The 26,533-nt window shown below is 39.4% G+C and overlaps 1 protein-coding gene across 5 annotated transcripts in view; it reads left to right on the top strand.

Moving 5' to 3' along the window:
- Positions 1-26,533, top strand: part of LOC117397216 (roundabout homolog 3-like) — a 98,301-nt gene that overhangs the window by 26,382 nt on the left and 45,386 nt on the right. The window contains exon 1 of one of the 5 annotated variants that reach the window (XM_059009989.1): positions 19,062-19,734. The exons of the other annotated variants lie outside the window; for them this stretch is intronic. Coding sequence (XP_058865972.1) covers positions 19,671-19,734 — 64 coding nt within the window. The 5' untranslated portion in view covers positions 19,062-19,670. Of the gene's footprint in view, positions 1-19,061; positions 19,735-26,533 lie in introns of those variants that run through there. 5 annotated transcript variants of the gene reach the window in all.

The following is a 26,533-nucleotide window of genomic DNA, read 5'->3' on the forward strand; positions in this document are numbered from 1 at the left end:
AATTTTTGTCAGTATATGGAAAACTACAAAGCGGTGTGTAATTCAATATGTTAACGTAACATTATTCAGCAGGTTTCATTCGACTTGATGAAGCACAATTTATTAATTCTATAGGGCGATGCGGACCCTTTGGCCATAGCTGTAGGTGGGCTTGCTCCGTGTTTGTTTCAATAGGAACCTGTTTGAACACTGAAGGCTCACCCATTTGACTGTGGTCTAGAATCTAGAATTAAGGTTGTTCCAAGGCAAGGTGTTCAGTTTTGACCCCTCATTAAGTTAAATTCCTACTCTCTTGCAATTGTCTGGCATGATATTGAACCTGAAGCTGCCATACCGTATTGTTTGATTGCTAGAGGGATAGGTGACTATTTCCCCGTGATCATCACTGCCTCTCGTTCCTCCAGGGAGGCTGGGCGTGGTACTGTGCAGTGATGTCTGTTCTTCAGAATAACCAGCAGTCCACACCAACCGAGTGCCTATAATGAGCCCTGTCTGCTGTTCCCATGTGACAGGAACTCACTTGCAATAGGGAGCTGCAGCAGTTGCATATTACAGTTTTATTTTATTTTTGCATTCGTTTCCCATGCTTGTACGATGCATTTGCTGCGCTTTGCCATGCTTTCACAGAGATGTTTACTGCACTTTGCATTGCTGTTACCCTGGTACTCTATAGTATCTGTTAATGTTAACAATGCCTGTTTAAACAGGATAAGAAACAGCTTCAGAATTACTATGGCTCTTCAGAAGAGGTAAAACAAATTGCATACATACATACATACATACATACATACATGCATACATACATGCATACATGCATGCATACATACATACATACAAGCACACACATTTCTGAATATTGTGGATGTCCTTGATTTCCCAGTGGAGTTGATGACCTCAGATTCGGTAAACGACAAACACAATCACAGAGCCGGAGATCTGGGAGCTGTAACCACATGACAGGGGCTGTCATAAAGACATCCGCCGGAATTAGCAGATTGAGTGACCTACAGGATGACTGTGTCCCTGCAGCCTGGGTGACTCAGGGCTGAGGTTAACACTGAGACACAGCCATAGGAGTAAGTGCTGCAATGTATCATCTATATATATATATATACCCAAAGTGTAAACTGCACAAAATATTACACTCCCCTTAATTTGTATACATTATTTTAAATAAAAAATCAATGACAGCAATTTATGATTATTCAAAAAGGCAAAAAAAAAATCTAAAAAAATATTTACAGTAGGATATACATTGTAAAATGAACAGTGAGACAGTAAACACATTTCACACAAAATCTCCTTTTTTGTTCTAGCGGTTGTTCATTTCACAATGTGGGAAACAGTCCTTAATGTACCAGGTAGATATACAGTACATCTAGTTTTAAGAAGACGGCAATCTGTGCTCCGCACTTGAGGGTACAGTTGATTCAGTGCTGTGTGTGGTAATGAGAAGAGAATTTATTGTAACCCATCAAATTGGACAAATAGGTGTTGCTGTCTTCAGGGAGGTAGAAGTGACAGCCAGTTTATGTTATTTATTATTTACATTTTAACCAGGATGCTTCTCACTCAGGACAACAATGTGACACTTTCAGATAGGACCCCGGTTCAGTGAGGTTCAGTTTATTATTTAAAATACAACCGCCTGTCAAGTCTCGAGACGTACATTTTAAAAATGAGTCTGTCGTTTTCACGTTTGATTGAGACAGTGTGATTAATCTCGCCAGCATAACCAAGGTATGGTAAAGCCCTAGACAATGTTAGGATTTATTATAATCTGTAAGCAAGGCAGAGGAATGAGTTCCACAATGCCTCAAGAGTTGCTTAGTTAGACATTATCTTACTGCAGCAAACAGTACAGTGTCCTGAGCTGAAACCAAGGGCCCATAAAGGAAGACAAACTCAATTATCTTGCAAGTCAAGCCCGCTGCAGAGAGGAGTGATTCTGTTTGTTCTGTTTGATAATTCCAGTAATGGGTAAGGCAATAGGAGTGCAGAAGACACTTGCACATGTTTAACATTCCTCTATTATTAACAACAGGCAATCAACTTAACCTTAATACAGGCAGAGATGATCTCCCGCTTCAGTAGTCAATCCCTATTAAGGCGCGCTCTCAGTTTAGATTTCTATCGGCCAATTCCAACACAATTGTTACAGACATCAGTACTTCAAAAGAGAAATCAAAATACAATCATTTTTATTATTTAGTGGTGTCTAATACATCACACTATTATGTGTTTTTAAATTTTTTTTATGTGAGGTCAAATTAGACTTCTTGAAACAAAAACATGTCAGCTTAGAGGGTGTCTGCTGTTGGATAGGACCTGACAGGCTAAGATCTGTGGGGTTTGCAAATATGTGGCATGTAAATTATAAGTTAGATATAAATAAAAACATATTAGAATTTTGAATAGCACACAGTGCCACCAGGTGGACAATTGTTATGCAATGTAAAGTTATTACGGTCAACTTGGACCAAGTTGTGCATTAGTTCTGGTTTATGATTGGTTGGGCGAATAAAAACGATATCTTCGTTCTCCCTAATTTTGACAACAAGGAATACATTTAAGTCTCCAGCTGCATAGCAGTCTGAGCCACCCCGGGTGTTCCTCTGAGCCTTGATTGTAGGAGACTGGTGCATGAGATACGTAACATGCCTAATAAGGCTCAGGTGTGTCTCATGAGTGCATTGTGGACTGTTTGATCGCTGCACTGACTGTTTTTATCACTGTCTCTTGGGAATTGACTTATTTTGATGATGCCGGGCAAATTTGTTGTAAGATTCTATTCCGGATATAGGTCAATACGTGGTGTCTTGCTTTTTCATGCTATTGACGTCGCTCATGTGTTATCTGCATGGTGTTAAAATAACCTGCCTCATCAGTACTGTAAATCTATCGAGATGCTAAGCTTTATTAATAGCCCTCCCCCTCCTCACACACGCTCTCTCGCTCCCTCCCTCCCTTACCCCCAATTAGGAAGCTCTTCACTCCCTGATCAATGTCCATTCTTACAGGGCTATCTCCCAGGTTCCCACCCCCAGGAGAGCTTGGCATCGGGTCTCGTCTTACACAGTCTAGAGCAAAGACAAGATTTGAAAAAGGGGTTCCTTCGCTTTTTAAATATCAGAAGAGAACACTACAACTCATACAGACCCCTGAAAAATAAAAGCTGTTGTAATATTTGAAAACTCCTTAGTTGTATCAGCGTGAATGAAGGTACTGCTGAGAATAAGGATTTCTTTTTGGACCCGTTTCTGAATATTGATTCACTGGTTAAATGAACAGGGGATTAAACTGCGATTTCAGTTCTTGTACTTGCAAATGCACAGCTCCCTTATGTTCCTCATTGAACAGTGGTAAAAACAGCGTCTTTCCTGTGAAGTCAAAACAAAAGATTACAAGAAAGCTAATCACATGGAGCGGTATTAATACAATAAAAGGTTGTACAAGCAGATTCATTTTAAACCTATAAAACAGCTGTTGGTCTGTGATTGCAGTAGGAGTAAGCATGTTCTTGCAATGTTCCATTGATGTTGCTTTATGGCGGTTGATTCTTTGAGACTGTCCCAGTTTTTGACTTCAACACCATCAGCATATTTGCACCTATCTTTCAAATGCCACTGTGGCTTTTGGGAAAGAGAAATCTGTGGCGGTGTTTATTTTCTAGTTTTGAAAAGGTTTAGGTGTTGGCAGAGCTTTAAAGCTGCCTCAAGCCCACACTTGACTAAATAAACACAGCAGAGTGAGCCAGAGTGAGACCATCCCCCTCCAATTTTGTTAATTAGAATTTTGAAAACGTACCACGATTCAAACTGGAAGGGGGGTGGGGGGCTCTGCTCAACCCCAGAGACTTTGAATCACAGAATTCATCACAGAATTCTGAGCCCCCAATAGAGACTCCACAACATGTTATTTCAAACTTGTTTATGTTCGGCATTAAACTGCTTACATTACATCTCTCCACCCATCTATCTATCTATCTATCTATCTATCTATCTATCTATCTATCTATCTATCTATCTACTGTATCTATCTAACAAATGTACATTAAATGTCATATCCTCTTTAGCCTCTGTATAAGTTCCAAAGGAAGTTATTTTATACATATATATATATATATATATATATATATATATATATATATATATGTATGTATGGATTTGGAACCATTCCACTGGAATTCCCATGAATAAATAGGGTGACTGGAATATGTATCAATAATCTAAAAGTTGTATAATATCTTGATACTGTGAAGTGTGTTTGTATTTTGTATGTTAGTGTGGTTTTGTGGTAGGAGTCACACTGTATTTGAAAGGTTTTTGAGAACACCCAGCAATTCTGCTATAAATAGACTGCAACACAACTCTCTACGAGGAAATGAAAAACTCTTGAGAACAGCATTCAGCCCTCCAGTCAATCGAAACCTTTGGTAAGGTTGGTAACATAACAGAGTCACCACATGTGTGAAGGCATCTGTTATCTACATTAAATAGCGTATTCTGAGTGTTGATCGTGATCTGTACGTACATCCACCCAGATATGAAAGCAATCAAAAGACAGCATCTGATTAATAACCATGCACATGAAGGACAAGATGAATTTGCTTAAGTATCGACTCCTAATAGCACGCCTGCCTTTTAAGATTTGGACCTCTCTGAGCCTCCTGACTCCGATCCCCCTGGTCTGATTGCAACATCAATGAGCTCTTCTTGTGATGCTCCCAGCAGTCATCTTCAAAGGCACTCTTCTTGAATTTGTACAGCTAACTCTGCCTTGAGACGGATTCCATGTGCAATAGGTTCATCCACATGGTTCAGATCTGTGAAACTGGTAAGGGGTTGTATATGTCGCTCAGTGTCTCCATAATCCTCGGGACGGGATGCATGGTATATATTTAGAGTGACTGTAAAACAGTTTCACGACACGGCAGTGAAACCTGGCAGGTGGGTCAACCAGACTTAAAGAGGCATTCCATTCTAAGAGGAAATGAAAGTGGTGGTTCTGGAATCTTGGCATCCAGATTCTGGTTCCTGAGCTCTCCAGATTCCGTTTCTCTGATGTCATTGTTTTCTTGGTGTCTGGCAGTCATGTGCCTGTGCCGTATCCAAATGTTACAGTAGTTTTAGCTGCAGGTACCCAAGATTTACTCAACCATTGAAAAATTCACACGCCTACGAATACCTGCAGCTGATAAGTGACACTGAAGCACTGTTACAGCTCAGAGAGCATCAAAACCAATTAATGCAAATTCCAATGAATGCTAATGCATTATCTAACAGTCATGTGGTGTTCCACTTCAATTCATGGATTTGTGGCCATTTTTTGAAATCGATCCCCAGCATTAGAAAAGTCATTATAAAATAACAACAACAGAGGTGTTATTCAGATGTTACTCCTCTACAATCCTATACACTTCTGTATAAATTCATATGAATCTGAGGCCATTGTATTAAAGCTTTAGCTAAATATGATATCCATGCGGGATCATTTTACAGGAAACACCTAGAGCTTGTGTTTGCAACACGGCAGTCCTACTGGGGGAACATCTTTCTTAAATTAATGTCTATTTTAAACTGCATAGTATAACCATGGGAAAAGAATGGTTTAGTGTGCAACTGCACCATGGTAAACTTTTATAAGGGGTATGAGTTAATGCACATATAAAAGCATGAGACCTATAAAATGGAAAAACCACAAAAAAACCAAAAACAGTGTATTATGCAACACACAGCCCAGGATCCCGCAGGATACACATCCGTCACTAGTTTATATTGAAGTAATGTCAGAAGAGGAAGCCAGATCTATTAGTTCACTGCAGCAGCTCCGCAGGTAGCAAGGATGACACGGCCTCATCCAGAATTATTAAAGTTGTCATCCTGGATTGTGGATTTTTTTCTTTTCTCGTCTCGTTAATGAGGGTGCTGCCCACGCACTCTCCCCAGTGCATTAATGAGAGTGCATGTCAATATGTGTGTGTGTGTGTGTGGGGGGGGGGGGGGGGAGTGTGTGTGTGGGGGGGTGGGGGGGAGTGTGTGTGTGTGTTGGGGGGGGGAGTGTGTGTGTGGGGGGGGGGGTGACGAGTGTGTGTGTGTGGGGGGGGGGGGGGGGGGATTTGTGTCATGCCTTGCCCTACCTGTGGGACCGCACGGTCTCCTCGCTCGTTATAAATCTGCCCCGGGGGCAGGGGGTTATTGTGTGCAGAATTAACAAGGAGATTGTAATTGGGTCTGATGCAGCTAGAGGTTGAGGGGGGAGAAGGTTTAAATCAAAGAGTGAGCGCTTTATTGAAGGAGGGCTACGAAAGGTTTCAAATGCAATTTGCTTCATGTACCTCGCGTTGGCATCAGCAGCTCTATCAGCTGGCTCCTTTTTCTTTTGCTTGTGTTTTTTTTATACATTCATTTGGGATGTATGGTAATGGTACAGTTGTTTCAATTACAATGCTGAAGATCAATACAACAAATGGGACTGATATCTGATCACGTGCTGTGTGGTAGGTCACATGACCAGACTGTGGCTATATCATTTAGTGAAACGGAGCTGGATGGTTTTGGATGCTTTTTTTTCCTATTTTTTTCCATTGCTTTATATGGGGAAAAAATGGCATCCTCATATGAGCTATAATGCATTTGCATCTTCCATATTTCCCCATGTAAAGACTAGAAGATAGTTTTTATATCCGCCCCCATATGAGCTTGTCATAAAAGATTTAACTACCGGTAAAGTAAAATAAATTGGACGAGTTGAAGAGGAAGTCGGTGACACCTTGAGATTTTCAAAATATTGTCCTGTTGCTGCTATTGGCCACAGCTTGCACAGACTGCATTCAAACAAATGCTTAAACAATTCTTTTGATGTTCCAGATGAATGCAAGGGAAGCACAGTATGCAAATGAATGCAGCTTGAATAAATGTTTAGTAAATGCATGTTAATTTATAGCTCAGCTGTCCAATTCAAAAGAGCCATGGAGATTACCAGGGAGGAGGTACATGTATCACTAACTAAAACAAGGAAATCATTTTGGTTTACTAAAACGCTGACTGCATTGCTTCTACAGCCTTAAATGGAACAGTAAGCTCTATTCTGGAACTCAATACCATGTGTTATAGCATAACAACTTGTATTTCAATTCTAGTAATCAAGCTTGGGTTACTGAAAATTTAATTTAAAAAAAAAACTTATTGAGAAACAGACAGTTCTGACAAAATAATCCTTTTTTGATTCTCAAATGATTAAGACTGCAGGCATTTTGGTGCATGATTGCACATTCTATAATAACTGTACCCCTCAACCTAATCCTGTCCAAAGCTTTCCCTCACTCGTATGCTTTGTCCTGAATTCTAAACCCAATGCTGCCCTTATCCACACACTTCTGCGTTCTCACCCGAAATAGGGGTCTGATAGGTCAGAAACCCGATCCCTCACTATCACCAACCCAGACTCCAGCCTGACCTTCACCCTTTTCCTGGCAACCCACAATTGGATGGGAAAAGCCCCTCAAAGCCCAATCAGGCACATGGGGTTTAAGAAGGTAACTCATTGCAGAAGCAGGTCCAGCTGTACAAGCACGCAGAGGCACGGCTTTCAGTTCTTAGCCCACCTCTTAGATGTTTTACCAGACACATAGCACCTGCGGGCTGATGACTTATGTGTTATTTCTCAAGGGGAATTGAAAGCCAAAAAGGTTTTTGCTGAACAATGCCACCTATCTCGCTTGTAGCTTGGCACTGAACTATAAAAATGCATAACGGCAATTTCTTGCTCTGTGAGGCTCTTGACATGAAAATCATAAACTTCATTGTTCACAATAAAATGTTTGACGATGGTCACACTGCCAACATCAATGAGTTCTTACAGCATGTAACAGATATATCTAAACTGCAGTAAATCAAAGTTCTGCTCTTCTGCACACCTCTATCCACTATATATATATATATATATATATATATATATATATATATATATATATATATACACAATTTCAATATATATAGGGGTGCTATAATGGGATCAATAACTCGCCCAGGCTGGAAAAAAAAAAAACGCCACCTGGGTTAATATTGAGTTCTAAGGTCAATAGTATTCATACAATCCTTTGATTAGATTGTTAGCATTGAGCTCTATATCTGCTGAGCTGATAATACAAATCTTCCAAGAGCTGGATTTAAATCCATAATGCATGACAAGGGTGTCAAGGAAAAACAAATAATTTAATATATTTTACTATGCAGCGAAGGTCATGTGTATATATATATATATATATATATATATATATATATATATATATATATATATATATATATATATTCCTTTGTCTAATATATCTGTCTACCTGTGTAATAGTTCATTAAAGCCATACTTTATTATACTGGAAACCAGTGCAGTGATACCATGTGTACAGGTGTAATGTGATGGTCTATTTTAGGTTTAGTCGGACGAGCAGCTGTGTAACATTTTTAAGTATTTGCAGTTTAGACCTGCAGGCAAGTCATGATACTTGCTTGCTGTTTATTAGATTTTAAAAGATGTGTCTCAGTAATTAAAAAATAAAAAATTCTTACTGTATGAACTAATGTATTTAATATTTAATTCAGTTGAAGTTAACATACCGCACATGCTACAAAGGGTCAATATATAGTGATTAGTTCTTATGAATTTAACATGAGTTCAATAGGTAGTCATATGCTTGGTAAATTTAATTAGACTTTAATTGCTGACTCATACTATAAAGCTTTATATAGAAGAATTTGTGAAGAGGTTGGAAGCACAAGAACATGCCATTGTCTTAATCTCTGGGGGTTTTTTATGTGCAAACATCAGGCTGTGTGCTACATACAGCACAATAATTTATTTGAAATTAGGAGCAGAATTTTTCTAGTTCGATTGAAGCTGTCACTGAAAAACTTGAAGTGCAGCTGTTATTGATTTGCGGATTATTTTAATAAGCTGTACTGGTTTTTATAATATAATTGTGCCTGTGTGTTTGAATCAACATACAAATCTGTATGCTCTTTGTCCCCCTAGAGTTTGACTTTATTGTGCTTCTCTCCTGGATAACAATTTTAATAAACAGAATAAAAATGAATAAAGCAGACCTGGGTGCTGTTTCTCTCTTTCTCTCTCTCTCTCTCTCTCTCTCTCTCTCTCTCTCTCTCTCTCTCTCTCTCTCTCTCACTCTCTCTCTCTCTCCCTCTCTCCCCCTCTCCCCTACCCTGTCTCGCTCCCCTTGTAACGGGGTGCTGTTTGTGTGTGTCGTTGACAGTGATGACACCAAGGCAGCTGTGACCCCAGACTGTGGGAAGGCTGCCGAGCTGTGATTGGGGGACACAAGGTCATGACCTCTGCACAGACAGCTGAACATCCCAAACATTCACTTGGGTCTTTGTGGCGCTCCGCTCGTACACAGCCCAGCTCATCACAGTTAATGTATCCTCGGAATGCTTGGAAGATGTTTATGCTTTTCTTACGGCCGAACCAAATTTGCGGGGGGAAAACAAACACGCACATAATCCCGGATCCTAAAACAGCAGTGTCGTGTTTGTTTAAAATTTTCCATGAATTTTTTTTGTTGCTTAACACTAAACCCAGCTGGCATTGTAATGAAGTAAAGAAAACCCTCCATATGTCATGCACTTTGCCAAACAGATTGAGAACTGTTTAGCAAAAGGGCAGGTGCACCCAATGTCCTAACGAATCACAGAGAAATCTATAATGGGAAAATGTAGATATCAACTATGCATGATATCCATCTTATAACTCACATCAGTATAAATATTCCATTTTGACAGATCTATGATTCAGTTCGCCTCAGATCTTAAAAGCTGGTCCAAGCTGGGTCTGGTCATTATTGGAATAGGAGACCTCCAAGGAACACCAGCTGTGTTTTAGGATGTAGATCTGGCACACAGCAGGGGGCATCCCTCCCCTTTGGGAATGAAGAACTGCGAGCCCCGTGTTGATGATTCTTTTATTATTACTATCATGCCTGGACTGCTGAAGGCAAACACCACAGCCGGTACACAAGTGCTTTGTGTTTGTCTTCAGTTGTACAGCCTGCGACCTCCTTCATTATACAGCCAAGCATGGGATGGGAGCCAAGCCAGTCATATAAAGAGGGCTACAACACCACGGTTAAGAAAACCCATTAAACGACAAAAAAAAAAACAACATTGCACTTTAGCAATTTTTTCTGCACCGTAAACAAGAAGGAGGATATCAGGTCAAACATGAAGCACGTTTTCTCTGCTTTTCAATTGTCTATGAGGTAGGATAGGAGCGAGGGAGATTGCAAGCATTTCTCTACATTTGCTTGGCTTGGTGCATTAGAGGTGCACTAGGGTGGGGATGCTAATAGCATTGGTTTATATTGCAGCACCAATTGTGTTACTATAGCTACAGGACTATTGTTGTTGAAGTTGCCTCTGTTGAACGGCTGGAAATTGCTGGTTATCTTTGAACCAGGTACCAGAAGGGAAGCCAGGCTGTGTTCAAGGCAAGGGCATTTTCAATACCTTTCCACAGGCCCAAGGTCTTTATGTTTTTCATTTCAAAGACCTGATTATGATCGGAATCCTTTAAGTCTGATCCCCTGTTGCTGTTACCACGATGCAGTAAGTGTTGTAAAGACTCCACAAGGGCAGTGTTGCTTCCACGCTGGCATTCCTCCGGAGCCTCTCGGAAGGACTATCAAAATGGACCATATTCGACGATGTCAAAATGCCAACGGGAAATTAATACTCAGAGTAGGTTTTTACAAGTTTAAAACCGCTCTGATCTTTGAGTGTTTGCCTCTTTGATGCAGGTTTGCCCACGATGTTCTCATCTATAGCATTCCCACGTAAAAAAAAATAAAAGCCTTGGTTTTACTGAGTTTTTTTGTCTTATAAAAAAACCTGGCTCTTCACACTGTGGGGGTTCCCAGTCCTGCCCCTGCCCAGCTGGGCTTGTATCTCTCACTGGTGCGCTATTCATCTCAAGATTGTGTTGGGCCAACAATATATAAAGGAGGTTGAGCGTTTTAGTCGGGAGACTGGCCACACTCCATCCCCCATCCCCACCAGGGCCCTGTAAATCAAGAGAAACCTGAGCCAGGCAAAGAGTAACTTGAGGGGAGATTAAAGGGAGAACAGGACCCTGGGCTCCCACTGATGTCATGATTAGAAAGACAGGGATGTTCTTCCGAGTGTGGGAAACAAAGACAAGAAGGGAAAAGGCGAGAGAGGGGGAGTCGGGGAGAGAAAGAGAAAGAGAGAGAGAGACACACCGGAGATAGAAAGTGGATAGGTGAGAGAGGGAGAGGAAATGGGGCGAATTAATGAATTAATGAATATTCTCTATTTGAGTTCCAGTTCCAAGCTTCGACCAGAGAGACAGGAACATGTGGTATAATGTGGATGACAAAGGAAGGAAAGGAAGACAACTATAGGGACGAGGAAGACAGGAAAGAAAGAAAGAAAGAAAGATAGAAAGAACAGATGGGGTGTTGAAGAAAAACAGTCCAGGGAAATAGATTGTAGTGTTTAACATAAACACTGGGTCGATGTGATGTGATGTGATGTGAAACTGGAAAGGAAGTCATGAATCTTTGAGAAGGCCTTCCTGAACCTAATCTTACATTTTTTTTTTTTTATGCTCAACGGTAATATAAATTAGACAGAATCACAGCAGAAGTCAGTGAGCAGCTTTAAAAAAACTGAAAACATTGACAATTATCTACTTGCGCAGACCTATTCACAAAGCTGTAATGTTCCAAAGACTGTTTTAATGAAAATTGAAAATTGGTGTCCATGTTGCCCAAGAAGCTGGCAGCAGTTTCATTAATAACAAACAGCATTGTATTTATCAAAACAGAAAGACTTTGTGAAGTCTTTCACATTTTAGACATACTGTACGAAAATAAACTTAATAAATGAAATGCTGGGCATAGAATTTTCTTTTAGTATTTCTTCATTTAGCATGATAGTTATGGATAAAATGTCCACAGGCTTTCAAAAGTGAAGAGCAAGCAACACAAACAATGCTGAGCACTGAGGGGAGACTCAAAGAGAGGCGAGACAGGAGAGAAGAAGTTTTGTGAGCCTAGAGGAAGGAGAGACGAGAGAGAAGAGAAAAGGTTTTGTGAGCCTAGAGGAAGGGGAGAGAAGAAGGCGAGGGGAGAGGGGAGAGGGGAGAGGAGAAGTTTTGTGAGCCTAGAGGAAGGGGAGAGAAGAAGGAGAGGGGAGAGGAGAGAGGAGAGGTTTTGTGAGCCTAGAGGAAGGGGAGAGATGAAGGAGAGGGGAGAGGAGAAGTTTTGTTAGCCTGGAGAACGGAGTGGAGATGAGAGAGGAGAGGTTTTGTGAGCCTAGAGGAAGGGGAGAGAAGAAGGCGAGGGGAGAGGGGAGAGGAGAGGTTTTGTGAGCCTAGAGGAAGGGGAGAGATGAAGGAGAGGGGAGAGAAGTTTTGTTAGCCTGGAGGACGGAGTGGAGATGAGAGAGGAGAGGAGAGGTTTTGTGAGCCTTTTGCTTTCTAACACCGTCTTGCACACACTGCAGAGAAGTTGTGGACTTTATAAATCCCTCACCTGGGACTCTTTTGCAGTTTGCAGATGTTAAAGCCTGGTACATGTTTATTTATAAAGCCACTTCAGGTTCTGCTTCCACTTATCTGCAGTGTTTTCTTAATCCACCGTCTCGGGTGGATTTTCTTCAGGTCTGCTCTGCCCTGTGTGTGAAACGGGCAGTGTGTTTACCTTGGGCCAGTTCAGAAACTGCTAAACAAAAGCTGGAATATTTCTGCACCCCCTCCTCTAAGCCCCCGATTCTTTTGCCTGTCAGCAACTGTAATCTTTTATACCCCCTCACACCCCCCAAGGCAATTTCACTAGGCCTTTTTAGAAAAAGGTTTTCTATTGTTCCAAACATTGTGCTGTGTTAACTTATGTTGAAGCAAGAGTATCGCTTTCAGAAGAAGCGATACCTCAAACAGTGGAGGTACTTCTAGGCCTTCGATGCCATGGTACTGTAACTACACTCACTTATTTCTATTTAAATCTATGAATGTGTTTGTGATGTCATTTACTACATAGTTAATAATGTAACAATCTACTATTCCTTTCTATTTAAACCTTCAGGCATCACGGTATTGAAACTAATTATCTAATTAGTTTCCTTTGTTCTTCTATATTGAACATATCTAATTGTATTTATTCTGAAACTACACATCGCAGGTCAATTATGCTATGTTCATTTTTTGTAAAGTTTTGAACTCTCTCTCTCTCTCTCTCACACTCTCTCTCTCTCTCTCTCTCTCTCTCTCTCTCTCTCTCTCTATATATATATATATATATATATATAGGTGATTAAAAAGTTTGCCACATCAATGATAACATTTTAAAACTTTTAACAAAACAAAGATCTACATGAAGTCCAATCAATCGGACACCAAATATTTATTCATAATGTGTTCCATTTTACTTTGTCATTTTTGCAATACACATATTTTGCGAGAAGCATTCAATATAAGCCAAAAAATTATATTAATTTGTTTCCCAAGTTATTGAATTCTAAATGCTTAAGTAAAGCAATAATAAAAAGCAACATGAATGAGTTGCAGTTAAAGGTTAAAATCATTTTTGTTTTTAATGTTTTAAAGATAACTGTTTTCAGCTTTCTGTGTGCCTCGTGCCTCGCCTCTGATTTCTAGATTAATGGAAGTCTTTGAGACTCACATCATCATCGGCTGAGCTGCATTCCTCCTTCCAGAATCCAGGGGTCTGTATTAATGATCTAAACAAAGGGGGATCGTGATAGCGCCCTCCTGATCACTTGCAGGCCTCTCTGTTAAGTAATGTTAATAAGTGGGTAATAAATCACACCCTGGGGGAAAACACCAGAAGGATTACTGTAGAGTTGGAGTCTTTAGATCCCCCATTGATAAGAAGTGCTGCTCTTCCCTCAAACGTATTTCTCCTTCATACAGGTAGAGGGCACTGTTCCATACACAATACTACAATTCCTGTCCTGCAGCATTTCAGATTCAACCTCTTTCTCCTGAGCAATGTGTGCTCCATACTTTCTAAAAGTAAAAGAAATTGGTCAATGCAGTATTCTGTTATAGGACAAAATGGACATATAGTGGAGGTGCCCTTCATCATTTGCTCATTTTCGAGATGTGCAATATTGTGTTCGTGGGCCTGGCCTGGGCTCAAAGTATTTTGTCATACGTGTTCTAGTTAAATAAATATGATATATTTCTATGCTTGGTTGATGTCTGTGTGCAAAATGAAGGGTGCTTTGGAATCCCGTTGAGTTCTGAGGGGAGAGGAAGAAACTAAGATACTTTGCGGTTCACAGCCCGCGGCCACTGACCAATTAACTATCTCCTGCAAAAAAAAAGAAACTGAAATAAACTGAGCGAGAAACAGGAAATTGGGCAGCCCTGAGCGAGGCTGCCTGTTCCACCCCAGGGAAGACGAGTCGCAGTGAATCTCACTGAGGGGCCGATCAATGAGCAGATAGATTGCAGTTTTCAAGCAGCACCTTCTAAATCAATTAATCTATAATGAAATCTATGCGCCCTCTTAAAGGGACAGGCCCTTGAAGATAATCAGCACAGCCAGCTTGCTGAGCAGAGCTGGGGCAAGGGGTTCACGGAGGGCATTGCTGGAATAATGAAATCTCTGAGAGATAACTAAGAAGCACGGGCACTGACTCTCATACCGTACTGACTGATGATATTATATTGTAATCTATTATACCGTACTGTATTGATTCAAAGTACACTATATTACTACTGTAACCAAGAGCTATCAGGACTTTGGTGTTAAAATACCCATACCTATGAAACATAACAGAATAACATAGGAACAAAAAGGAAACTATGTTTAACTGGACTACACTCTGCTCCAGTATTCTTGTGCATATTAAAAATCACTTACACAGCATGTCTTTGTACTGTGACTACAGCCCTGCTGTAACCTATTACAGCTCATCTTGAGTATTGCAGTTCCTTGTTTGCTGGTATGCTGTACCTGTCACTAAACTTGAAAGACTTCAGCTTGTCCAGAACGCAGCTGCCACACTCTCACACTCGTCTTTCACAACACATTGCTCCAGTGTTCAGGTCCTTACATTAGTTACCAGTGAGTTACTGGATTTAAAGTTGCCATAATAACTTATAAGGTCCTTCGTGGATTAGGGCCATCCTATCTCCAAGAACTAGTAACTTCATATATTCACATTCTTCCTTTGAGATCAGAACATGCAGAACTCTTAGCTGTTCCAAAAAATCGCCTTAAATCAATGGGGGCTTTTTGCTGTCGTACTCCTTGTTTGTGGAACTCTATTTCTGGTTGACATTAGGCAAGTTGAAACTTTGGATTCTTTTAAGTCTAAATTGAAAACATGCATTTCGAATGTGCTTTTGTTTAACTGGTTGTCGCTGGAGTATGTTGTACACATGAGCTCTCTTGTTTTGTTTTTAATTTTGTACAGCGCTCTGGGGTGCCATGGTGTGAAGGGAGCTATAAAGCAGCTCATTTGTATTGTATTGCATTGTATTATGAAGGGACCATCTCAGTTATTGGAGAACTTTTTTCTCCAGTCCTAGTGCTGGAATGGGTGAGTGAAACGAACATCAATAATCAGACGTTCCTTATCGACTGTTCTTCAATAATGGTTCATTTATTTTTGCATGTTTTTTCACTGTGATTATTACAGGTTCATTAAGTTTTATATTGCCCTTTCTTTAGTACTTTTTTTTTTTTAGATTAAATACTGCAAACTGTTTCATCCTTCTGTCTGGTTGGCTCAGGTTGCCTCTCCTATCAATTATTCTTCACTTCAATCATTCATTCAAGGGTGAAGGTCCTCTCCTGAGGCCCTTTCTCCTAATGGAGCATTTGTGAAATGCGGCAGTGTGGCTCTGGGGGTGCAGTATTCTATTACAGCACAGATCTACAACTGTTTTGGAAGGTTGCAGTAGAAAGCCATTGCTCTGTGGTATTTTTTTTTTATTAAACCCTAGAAATAAATTAAATAAAAAAGGAATGTTGATGGTTTAGAGTTTAAACATTTTAAGTAAAAAAAATTGCACCTGCAATATGCAAGGCTACTTTATAATTCGTACTGTGGGATATATACAGCAGTGTGCACATTTTAATAGAACACCTCAAGAATTGTCACTTATATCCTTTATATGCCCACCTGCATGGAAACCCCTGGGTGTGAGAATTTCAATTTCCGGTCAGTAATCAGTGATATAGAAATAATCATGTGTGAAAATGTTAGACCAAGCTGTGCTTTAATTAGGCTTCTTAAACAACTTCTAAAAAGTCTCATGTATTTTGCCATTTGTGGCTATGTGTTCTTTTTCTCTTGCTATTTTACATGAATTGCACGTGTTGTCTACTAAAGTCATCAATTAAATCAGACAATCACCGATTTGCCTGTTTTGACAATTTTCCAAGATTTTCAGTTACAGTGGTTTGATTTCATATGCACAGCAACGGAAGCAATGGGGCGTTTTAATAAATGTGCACACTGCTGTGCAATGAAAGGTACACATCAAGGTTGCACACATGCAACATGTAGTATCCTTGTAGTATATCAAAGAATATTAACAGTAAAAGGGATTTTATTTTCTGATACAAATGCCCTTAATACGTTAAATTTTCAACAGTTCAACACATTTCATCCCGAAATGTAAATAATAATGAAATGCTACGGGGTTTAACATCCCTAATGAAAAGGTTTGGTGATGAAGCTTCTGTCAGCTACAGCAGCTAAGTGGTTCCTTGTGTGTATTTTTGAGAGTATATCTCGGCTTCACAATAAGTGATGAATGGGTCCTGTGGTTGGACATGTGCAGGTAATTACATTCGAATTTTTGACATTTATTAGAAAGCATTACTGTCTTCCCCAGAGATATTCACGGGTCACACTTCAACAGGCCTTAACCTATTCATGATAAATTTGGGTTCGAATTTAATGAGTAAGTTTGGAATGAGTCATGAATGGGTGCTTACTTCATAGGAGTTTGAATTTAATATTAAAGTGAAGTTTAGTTCAAACTTGCCTGTATTTGAATGACCAGCATTTATTACTGACATGCTTTGTTTTGTGAGAGACTTTTTGTTGTTAATGAACTTTTATCAACTAGATTATTTACACGTTAACAAAAGCAGGTTATTTATTTTTTTATCATGATTAGTTGATATATAGTAAACGATTTATAAACTAATTTAAAAATAAGTATAATAACCTGATCCAATTAAAAAAAAAAAGTATTTTAAATGAAGCCTCGTTTTAATCATTGACTCAGAGTTGATCTGGTGTTGGCTGTACATTATTTAGATGACCTTTGTCATTAGTTTATAAATAGGGTTACTATATATAAAAACTAACCATTGGCAAAATAAATAACATCATGTGTTAATATGTCTGCAAGCCAGTTGATAACTAAAAGAAGAGAACCTTAAAAATAAAGTCTGACACTTGTTTTTGTCTAATTTGTGTTCTGGGAGTTGTGAATATTTATTTCTGTGGTGAGAACATCACTTGGGAGTTGAGATTCTGGTCGTTTTTTTGAAACCATGGTCAGTTATCAGGGCTATAATCAGTTTGAAATAAGACTCCCACTGCACAGCGGTTTGATCCATTCATTGGTTTTCCTATGAGTTTAGTCAGACACACCTGAGCTCGTTACCTCTACACTGTGGCTGATCAAGCTTGTAGTAAAACGTGGAATGGGTGAAACCGCTGTGCAATAGGAGTCTCATTTCCATCCCTGCAGAAATCTACATATTGACTGCAATACAGTCTAGCAGTGGAACTGTATCCCTTATTTCCATTTCATAGTGAAATCTATAACGGACGGTGGGGTTTCAGCTAATCTTGTGCTCTCTTTCAGTGGTTTAATAATACAGTCAAACACATTTAAGTTGTTATAGACAGGCAACCTTCATATACAGGTGTTTTAATATGGGAAAAGCTAGGATTTAATTAGAGTGGTCATTATCGACAGGTAGTTCTTCTGTACAAGGTTCAATCTATTCTATTCTGTTTTATTCTATTCTGTCATATTCTCTGTATTCAAGTGCACGTCTGACAATTGCCTATACTGTAAAGTAGATTCTCAATGAAACCCATTACTCTAGCACATTTCTTCATTGATTGTGACTATAATATTAGGATGTCATCCATTCAGTAGCTGTCATTATTCCATTCAAATCCTAATGATATGATGGGACTCTCTGCTGCACCATGATCATATCAGATCATCCCCTGCTTTATACAAAAACACTTTTATTTAGCCTTGAATCCCATCAAATGATATCACATCATCCAGCAATACACTGACCTGCAATACACTGGTGGTTTGAAGTGTGACAGTGATGTAACACATTGTTCAGATCAGCTCACCCTTACCGTATCGTTGAATCTTTTTTTTATGTGTGTATTCATATATGATGTATAGACCCCTTTAATGTATGTGACACACCTCGTTTTGAAGGGTGGCTTGTTTCTATTACAGTCATAATAACATGTCTATAACTGCTGATTTTCCTTTGCACCTAGGCATCCCACTGAAGACAATGACAGAACCAGTTTCAGTGTTTGCAACGTTTTTCATGTTATAACCATTTGTAGGATTTGGGATGGGATTCCAAGCCACATTAAAGAAATGCTAAAAACAATTTTAAAATGGCTACATTAAATAAATCACGCACATGCTTCACGGTGCATAAAAGGAAATATTATCTTAACTGTGTTTTAAATGCAGCATTCCATTAGCAATTGTTGCATTTTTTTGTAGATGAGGAAAACGATATTGCGCTACTGTCTCTTTAAGAAAAAGGCTTTTTTTAAAAAAGAGAATAGAAAAGAATAGGGGGTGGGTTTAGCAATGACAACGCTCTTGAGAGTGTGGAATGGGAGCGAGTTGTAATCTAGTTATGCTCATTCAAATCAGGGGCAAGGCAAGGGGGAGAGAGAGGAGGGAGTGTGTGTGTGTGTGAGAGAGAGAGAGAGAGAGAGAGAGAGAGAGAGAGAGAGAGAGAGAGAGAGAGAGAGAGAGAGAGAGAGAGAGAGAGAAGGGTTGTAGTGCTGGAAATCATCACAGGGAATTAAACACTCTCACTAACACACACACACACACACACACTCACCACAGCCGCGACTTTTTCTCGGAGATGTAACCACGACTTGTGACATTGCAGTATTTCAAAGCTGCACTCACTCCACATTCATTCAGCAAAAAAAGAAAGAAAACTGCATCTGAATTCGATGATTGTATTTCCAGTTGAGGGGACCAGAACAAACGGAAAGCAGTAATTCACAAGGATGTCTAGGATTGTTGCTGAGGTGTTATTGTCGCCAATGTGATGCTTCGGTTGGCGCTGTGGTTGAAATCGACTCGCACGGGAGCGGAGTTTACAAAGTTATTTTGTGGTGTTCCAACCCCTTAGTTCCCCAACCCTGTATTTCAACTTAACGATCGGGTTGATGTGATTTCTATTTTTTTTAACTACCCTGTTTAAGTTTGGATTATTTATTTATGTATTTTGCATCTGCTGGATATCCAAAAAGACACTGGATTTTTTTTTTTTTAAAAGGGGGCACCCACAGATTTTTTTTCCAACAATTGACAGTTTATTTTTTCAAACACTGCACACAAATAAAGGCAAGATGGTCTTTCAGCACACTCGGGTTGCTCTGCCGTTTGCTGTTGCGTTCATCTGCTCGGCTCTAGGTAAGAACATTTAATTTAATAACAGCAATGCGTCGGACTAAATTCTGATGCGTGGCTTTGCTACAATTTGTGAAAATTCATTTTTGTAGGTGTTTCTTTAAAGTTACTGTTTACGATCGCACTGGAAAACAAAAGTATGTTTGTAGGAATGGAATTTAAAAGGAGGGACACACAATAATAATAATAATAATAATAATAATAATAATAATAATAATAATAATAATAATAATAATAATACAAACTTCAATTCTCATAGATTGGATAGGCTTTGGGTTTGAAGTGTTACTTGTCACTCTTGTTAAAATACCCGACAGTTTACTGTTTTGCCCATGCTTTGAAAAATGTAAATCCTGCGGGTTCCACAGTCTCTTCTAAACTGCTCAATTAGGCTTTGAATTAAGGGCGGAGGCTGGGTTTATTATTGTTATTATTTTCCTTTTTTCCACCTTTTTTTCCTTTTAAAAGAGTCACCAATCATAAACGCCGAACTTTTAACAACACGTCAAAGAGAATTGACGCTTTAAAATTGATCTTTCCCCGGACAACTTCAAAGGGGGGTACAGTTTGGTTCAGATTACCATCTGTAAACTTTTTTTTTTTTTTTTTTTTTACAACGGCGATTGTTACATCAATTCCCTTGGCCAGTCAATGCTGCAGAACAGTTACCAGACGAGAACTGACCACTAGCTCACATTACTCGTGAGCGTTGCAGATTAAGGCAAGATAAGGCATTATAATACCTTGAATGTTTGGTGGTAACAGAGCCACACTACTATAATGCCACATCCTTACCTAAGTGTTCAGCCGCAGCCCGTTTCCTAATATACAGCCTGACTGTAATTATATATCAGATTCAATGAACAGTACAAGAAATGAGAGTTTCAGTTTGTTCATTCTGACAGGCAGGATTCTATTAATAAAGCACGCAGACCTGTCTGGAAATGTGTGGTTTTGTATGTATTATTTATTAGTCGCAAGAAAAATGTAATTTGTCATACACAGCAAGCGTAATGCGGGACGTGTCTATTGGGTTTGTTAAACCTTGACAAGAAAACGCTGCTCGGATCTCATTAAAACATTATTATTATTTGTATTATTTTTTTTGTACGGTACCGTAATACATAGTTTCCCCAATCACCAGGTCGTTCTTTTCAGCGAGTTGCCGATGCAGTCACGTTTCTAATGTATTTCAGTCATGTAAGCCATATTTTAGTTTTATAACTATGTTTTAGACTATATTGTCGTCAGAATATTACAGCACTTGCCATTTCAAGTTTATGGGGAAAACATTTATAGAATACACCAACATTTTATAAAAACAAAACAAAAAATAATGGACAAACTCCCAAAGCGCAACAATATGGTTGATCATAAGACTCTATGCAATTAGTCCAGACTACATGTTTCTTTATGTCATTTTCATCCCAGCTCGGTTGTGGCAGATATTTTCAATACAATAACCCACTGTAATGTGGCATGCTGTACTATAATTACCGTTGGTTCCCCAATGGTCAAAAATAGGCGCAATATGGCCTGTCACAGTACCGTCAGCAGAAAGAAAAGCTGTGGTATAGCCTACAGTTATAAAAACAATACGAAGTTACTGTATTTGGAAAGTGAATGCTTTGTCATCATGCCACGCATCACTATATACGTTTAGTTTGTTGCATTACAAATACAGCGCAGAATAGCCTACTCTTTATATGCGACGTTTACCACAAATTAGATCCCAGACGCCTGATACATAACTCAAAGAAACGCACGCAAATACTTGCATCTTTGTTGTTTTAACTGTTACAAAGGAGAACCGTGACTTCAGTCACAGAAATCTGATGTAAACCGCGAAAAAATAAAGAAATAAATGTTTAGAATAATATTCATAACATAACTTGCTTTTAATATCGCCCGAGCGCTGTCCTCCGCAACCTTGGTCGCCGGTGCCAGGGGACGGAATTCTCTTTAGAGATGGGTGGTATTTTCAGGGTCATAGGGGGTTCACAGTTCAAACGTTTTGGGGAAACCTTTAATAGTTAGCCTGGATGGCAATAAGTTTAAAAGACAGCGGGAGGGACGGAATGCGGTCGTCCTGGGAAAGATGACTTTTTTAATGGGTTATGGGGTTTTGGAACAGCGGGTACAACGTGGGTTATTCCGCAGGGTGAACTACTACAGTTTAAGATCTTGAACTATGAAAGAAATGCAGCCAGCAGGACGCCCATGTGAAAACTAAACCCAGGAAGAACTGCAGTGAAAGTGTAACACAGAGACTGGTACCAGAGTGTATTTAAAAAGGACTGGTGTCTGTACTAATATAGCTGCAGTTTAACTATGCAGGGTGCATTGCAGACAACGGTACAGTATTGTACAGTTAAACTGCAGTTATGGTGATTCTAATTACTTAGTGCTACGCTTTTGCAGTTGAAAACGTGATATCCTTCTTTTTAATAGGATATACAGATCATCATTAATCCTTCCTTCTTTTTAATTAAATAGCAGTGGTTAATATTGAAAGGGTAGCTTGGAAAGTCACATTGCAATTTACAGTTATCTTTTATAACCCTTTTTGAACTTGATAGACTCCACAGGGTTAATGTAAAGTCGTAAAAACATGTATTGGACTAACAGTAAAAATGTGTTTACATAAGCACTGGTGAGTACACAGGTCCCCTTGTCAGGTGTGAAAATGTAATAGGAAAGAGATAAACTGTACCCAGTCCCCAGGGTTACTCTTGCAGTGTCCTGCTGAGATTTGTAGTGGCTTGCTTTCTTTCTATTACTGGTTCACACCTGATAAAGAAGCCGTGTGTAATTCTGGGTGCTTGTGTAGATGGGTTTTTATTTGAGTGCTTGCTACCCAGAGTGAAAAAGTGAATTGATAGAGTGTGTCAAAGGGAGTACAGTTTCCGGTGCTGCATTTAAACTGCAGTAAAAGAAAAACAGAGTGTTTATACCATGGACAAGCTGCAGTCTATCTACACTGCTTAGCCGATGTCAACAGTGCTGAAGCAGCACCAATTACTGTTTTAAAAGCTTTTCTTTACTCCAACACTTCATTTGCACCGTGCTTTTGAAAGCAGAAAAACACTGTTATTGGTGCAAAATTAGTAAGAAAAAAACTGAAGGACACTAAAAAGCCCTTCAATTAAATTTCTGAGCTCTGCATTAAAAAGCTGTATCATTTTAATAGATGTTTTTGCAATCTGGTGCAAATTATACCATTTGCCAATCAGTCCGTAAATGTGTACTCAGTGCTTATTAAAATTAAGTGGCTTCCCCTGTTCTCAATCCCCTCTATGTATGTTAACATTGCACTTCACTGCACAGCTATTTACTGTTCTTAAGTGTAACAGTATAGACATGCACTATTTCTATAAACATTATTTCTGTTCACCTATCTATAGTTGATGTCTTACAATTTACAAAGCAACTAGAGAGACTTTGTTCTCACAAATGGTGCTGACACACATACATGCCCTGTAACTTCAAGACATACCCAGATATGTATTTGGAGTTATACTTGCAACAGTAATAGACGTCTCCTTCCTGTCTAAAGGGTACCACTTTATTTGTATTTATTGATTTATTTTATATATATATATATATATATATATATATATATATATATATATATATATATATATATATATATAATTTAGTAGCAATAGCTCCCAAGGATCCTGTTTTTTAATTCAGGCCACATATGTCCAAGTGGTGCTTCCATGCTCCAGAGGTCTGTAATTACAGTTTTTGGGCATGTCATTATCCCAGTACTACCATCTTTAAAACATCACAGACATGTATCAAAGGACACGGTGCTTCCTGTAAACAACTGGACACTTAAGACACAGTCAAGAAAAAATAAGCAGACAAAAAGAAATTCCTGCTGAAAGGGGCTGCTTCTCCACCACCAATTTTTCTCACTGCAACATCAATAGAAGGGGTGGGGGGTATGTTTTTGAAAAGGTAAAATTATACTCTTTCATGTTATAAGATAATAATAACACTACTACTACTACTACTACTAATACTACTACTACTACTACTACTACTACTACTACTACTACTACTACTAATAATAATAACAAACAACGTAAAACAGATTCAGCTGAATTCCTGGTATGTTTCTCTCCAGGTTTGTAAGTTGTGTTCCTTGTGTAGTGAGGTTGGGGTACTCTGTCTGATTAAACTGTACATGCAGTTTGATTTATTTATGATTTCGGTGTCCCCTTTGCCTTTTGAGGGTCGTTTTTGTTTTCAGAACTCTGCCAGAAGTAAGTCAAATAAAACAAAAATGTTGCTAACCTCTGCTTGGGGCAGCCTTATAAGAATAGGCTTTAGAAGAATTATGGAAACATCTGGGTAACATTGACAAAAGTTTGCATGCTATGGCTTAAAAAAAAAAGCTTTATGTTTAAAAGTAATATTTCTTTAAATTATTTTGCTCAGATCTAAAGTCTGCTTTTTCTATTCAGACTAGTTGAATTCCCATTTGTCAAACAAAACACAAACAAACAAAGAGAAGAACAACAGTGGTCAACAGAGCCTCCTGCTTAACCCTTTCACCTCCAGAGGTTTGACAGAGCTGTATCTCCAGAACCAACCAACAACACCACAAAGTCAACAATCTGCCAGGTTTCCTGCGTTTCGGACCAGCTTGTGAACAGATTAATGATAGTCTGCATTAGTTCCAGTGGCTTTTAAAAGGGGCCAGTGCACATTATCAGAAACCTATGTTATCGGAAAGAGAGGCTTGTATGAGGGCAAAGGGTTATACAGGAAGCTTAGGACTGAAAGGGTAAGGTAGGGATAGGACTGAGTCTGTTTTAAGCGACCTGCTTTATTGCGTGACTCATGGTAAAAGCCAGCTGATCTCTGTCTGCACTGGCGACCTGCGCTGTGTAGAATTGGGCACCTTGTCAGTGTGCTGGGAGGAGACAGTCTGTCTCTGAAGGCTGTGTTATATCCTAGGAAAGGCGCGCTGCATGTCACTCTGCAGATCTGCTGGACAGAGTGATCATTTTCTCCATTCTTGCGTGAGATCAGTGGCTGTGATGCGTGAAGCATGTTGGGGTGAAACAGCAGGAAAGCATGGCAGGGGGCATTTCATACAGTACAGTGAGTGTATTAAGAAATAGGCTTTGACTTTAGAAGTGGGTCAGGTAATATTTCTTTACATGTAAGACTTTTACTTTTTTCGAAGACTTCCATGTGTTTTTTAAATGTGTTTTAAATGTTATTAATACAATACAACACAAATGTATTTTTATATAGCTCCCGTCACGCCATGGCATCCCAGAGCGCTGTACAAAGTTAAAAACAAAACACGAGAGCTCATGTGTACAACACACTACAGCGACAACCAGTTATTAAAAGCATGTTCAAAAAGCATGCTTTCAATTTAGACTTAAAATAATCCAATGTTTCAACCTGCCTGATGTCAACCGGAGTTCCACAAACGAAGAGCAAAAAGCTCCGGCTCCAGCTGATTGAAGACGATTTTAAGAACGAGTTCTGCATTTTCTGATCTCAAAGAACGAATAGGAATATACAGAGTAAGTAGTTCTTGGAGACAGGATGGCCCTAATCCATGAAGGGCCGTTAAGTGTGAGCAGTTTGATTTTGTCACAATAGTGTGTGGGTTTATGTGTAAGGTTTCATTTGTGTGTCTGTGTGTATCTGTTCATAGACACGTGTGTGTGACTGATCTGTGTGTGTGTGTGCATATTTGTTTATTCAGCCTGTTATACATCGCCTGAGCCTGTATGTGAGTATTCCTGTCTTTAACTCCTGTGCATGGAGAGCAGTAAAGATATAAATAGGGGCATCTTTGATATGGAGGGACAGATGAGGGTGAGGAGTTGAACTTCCAAGTGTCTCACAGCCCTGGCCTGCCACACATTCAAGCATTGCTAACAGATTGTGCTGTAGAGCAAGGAAGGAATACAGCACAGCAACTCCACTCCGAGCTCTCAGAAGTGAGCAGCCCTGGCAGGCCTGATAGATTTGTGCACAGCAGAGCACGGCAGAGGAATGGACAGTCGGCCCCTGGACACTGTGCAGACAGGCAGGCAGGCAGGCGGAGGTGTTGGGTCAGCTGCCCGAGGCCAGGCGTTAGGAGTAAACATTGCTGAACTCTCAAGGCGTTCCTTGGTGTTTGGACTGTAGGGAGATCTCAAACATGGGCCACAATGACTTGTGTGTCTTTTCCATTAAAGCCAGCGGTGTCGATTGACTGCAATCCCTTTTTATTGCCCGTCTTCATTAGTGCAGACGCTTCTCTTCCTTTCCTTCATTCTGTCTGTCCCTCTCATGTCTGGATTTAAATCCCTTTTATCACGTGCAAACCTAATTTTGCTTTGGTTTGTGCGAGTCCATGCAATGAAACTTCCCACCCGGTCATTGCTCTGATGCCAGCTTTTAATTAAAGTGGTGCTTGGAAATTATTGATCCAAATGATTCAAATGGAATTAAGAAGGAAGACTTAAGCTATGGTCGTGCTTAGTTTATTCTGTGTTTTCTATTTAAACACTGTAATGGAATAGCCTCGTTAGATTCCTTTACAGAAAGTGCTCTGGAGCTTTATAGGGCCCAGCAATAAAACCTCAGCAATCCACTGTTATCAGGACAGATAAGAATGCTGATCTGAGAATTCCCAGGTGTTTTCAAGCCAATTTGCAGAAGAATTAGCAATGCGATTTCAAGTAGCCTCTCACTGAGAAATCTGGACACTACTTCTTAAAAGCTGTGGTTGTTAATTATACAACAAATTGACTACAAAACACTGAGATAAGACAATCTC

Source organism: Acipenser ruthenus, chromosome 40 (genome assembly GCF_902713425.1).
Source record: "Acipenser ruthenus chromosome 40, fAciRut3.2 maternal haplotype, whole genome shotgun sequence".
Taxonomy (NCBI): domain Eukaryota; kingdom Metazoa; phylum Chordata; class Actinopteri; order Acipenseriformes; family Acipenseridae; genus Acipenser; species Acipenser ruthenus.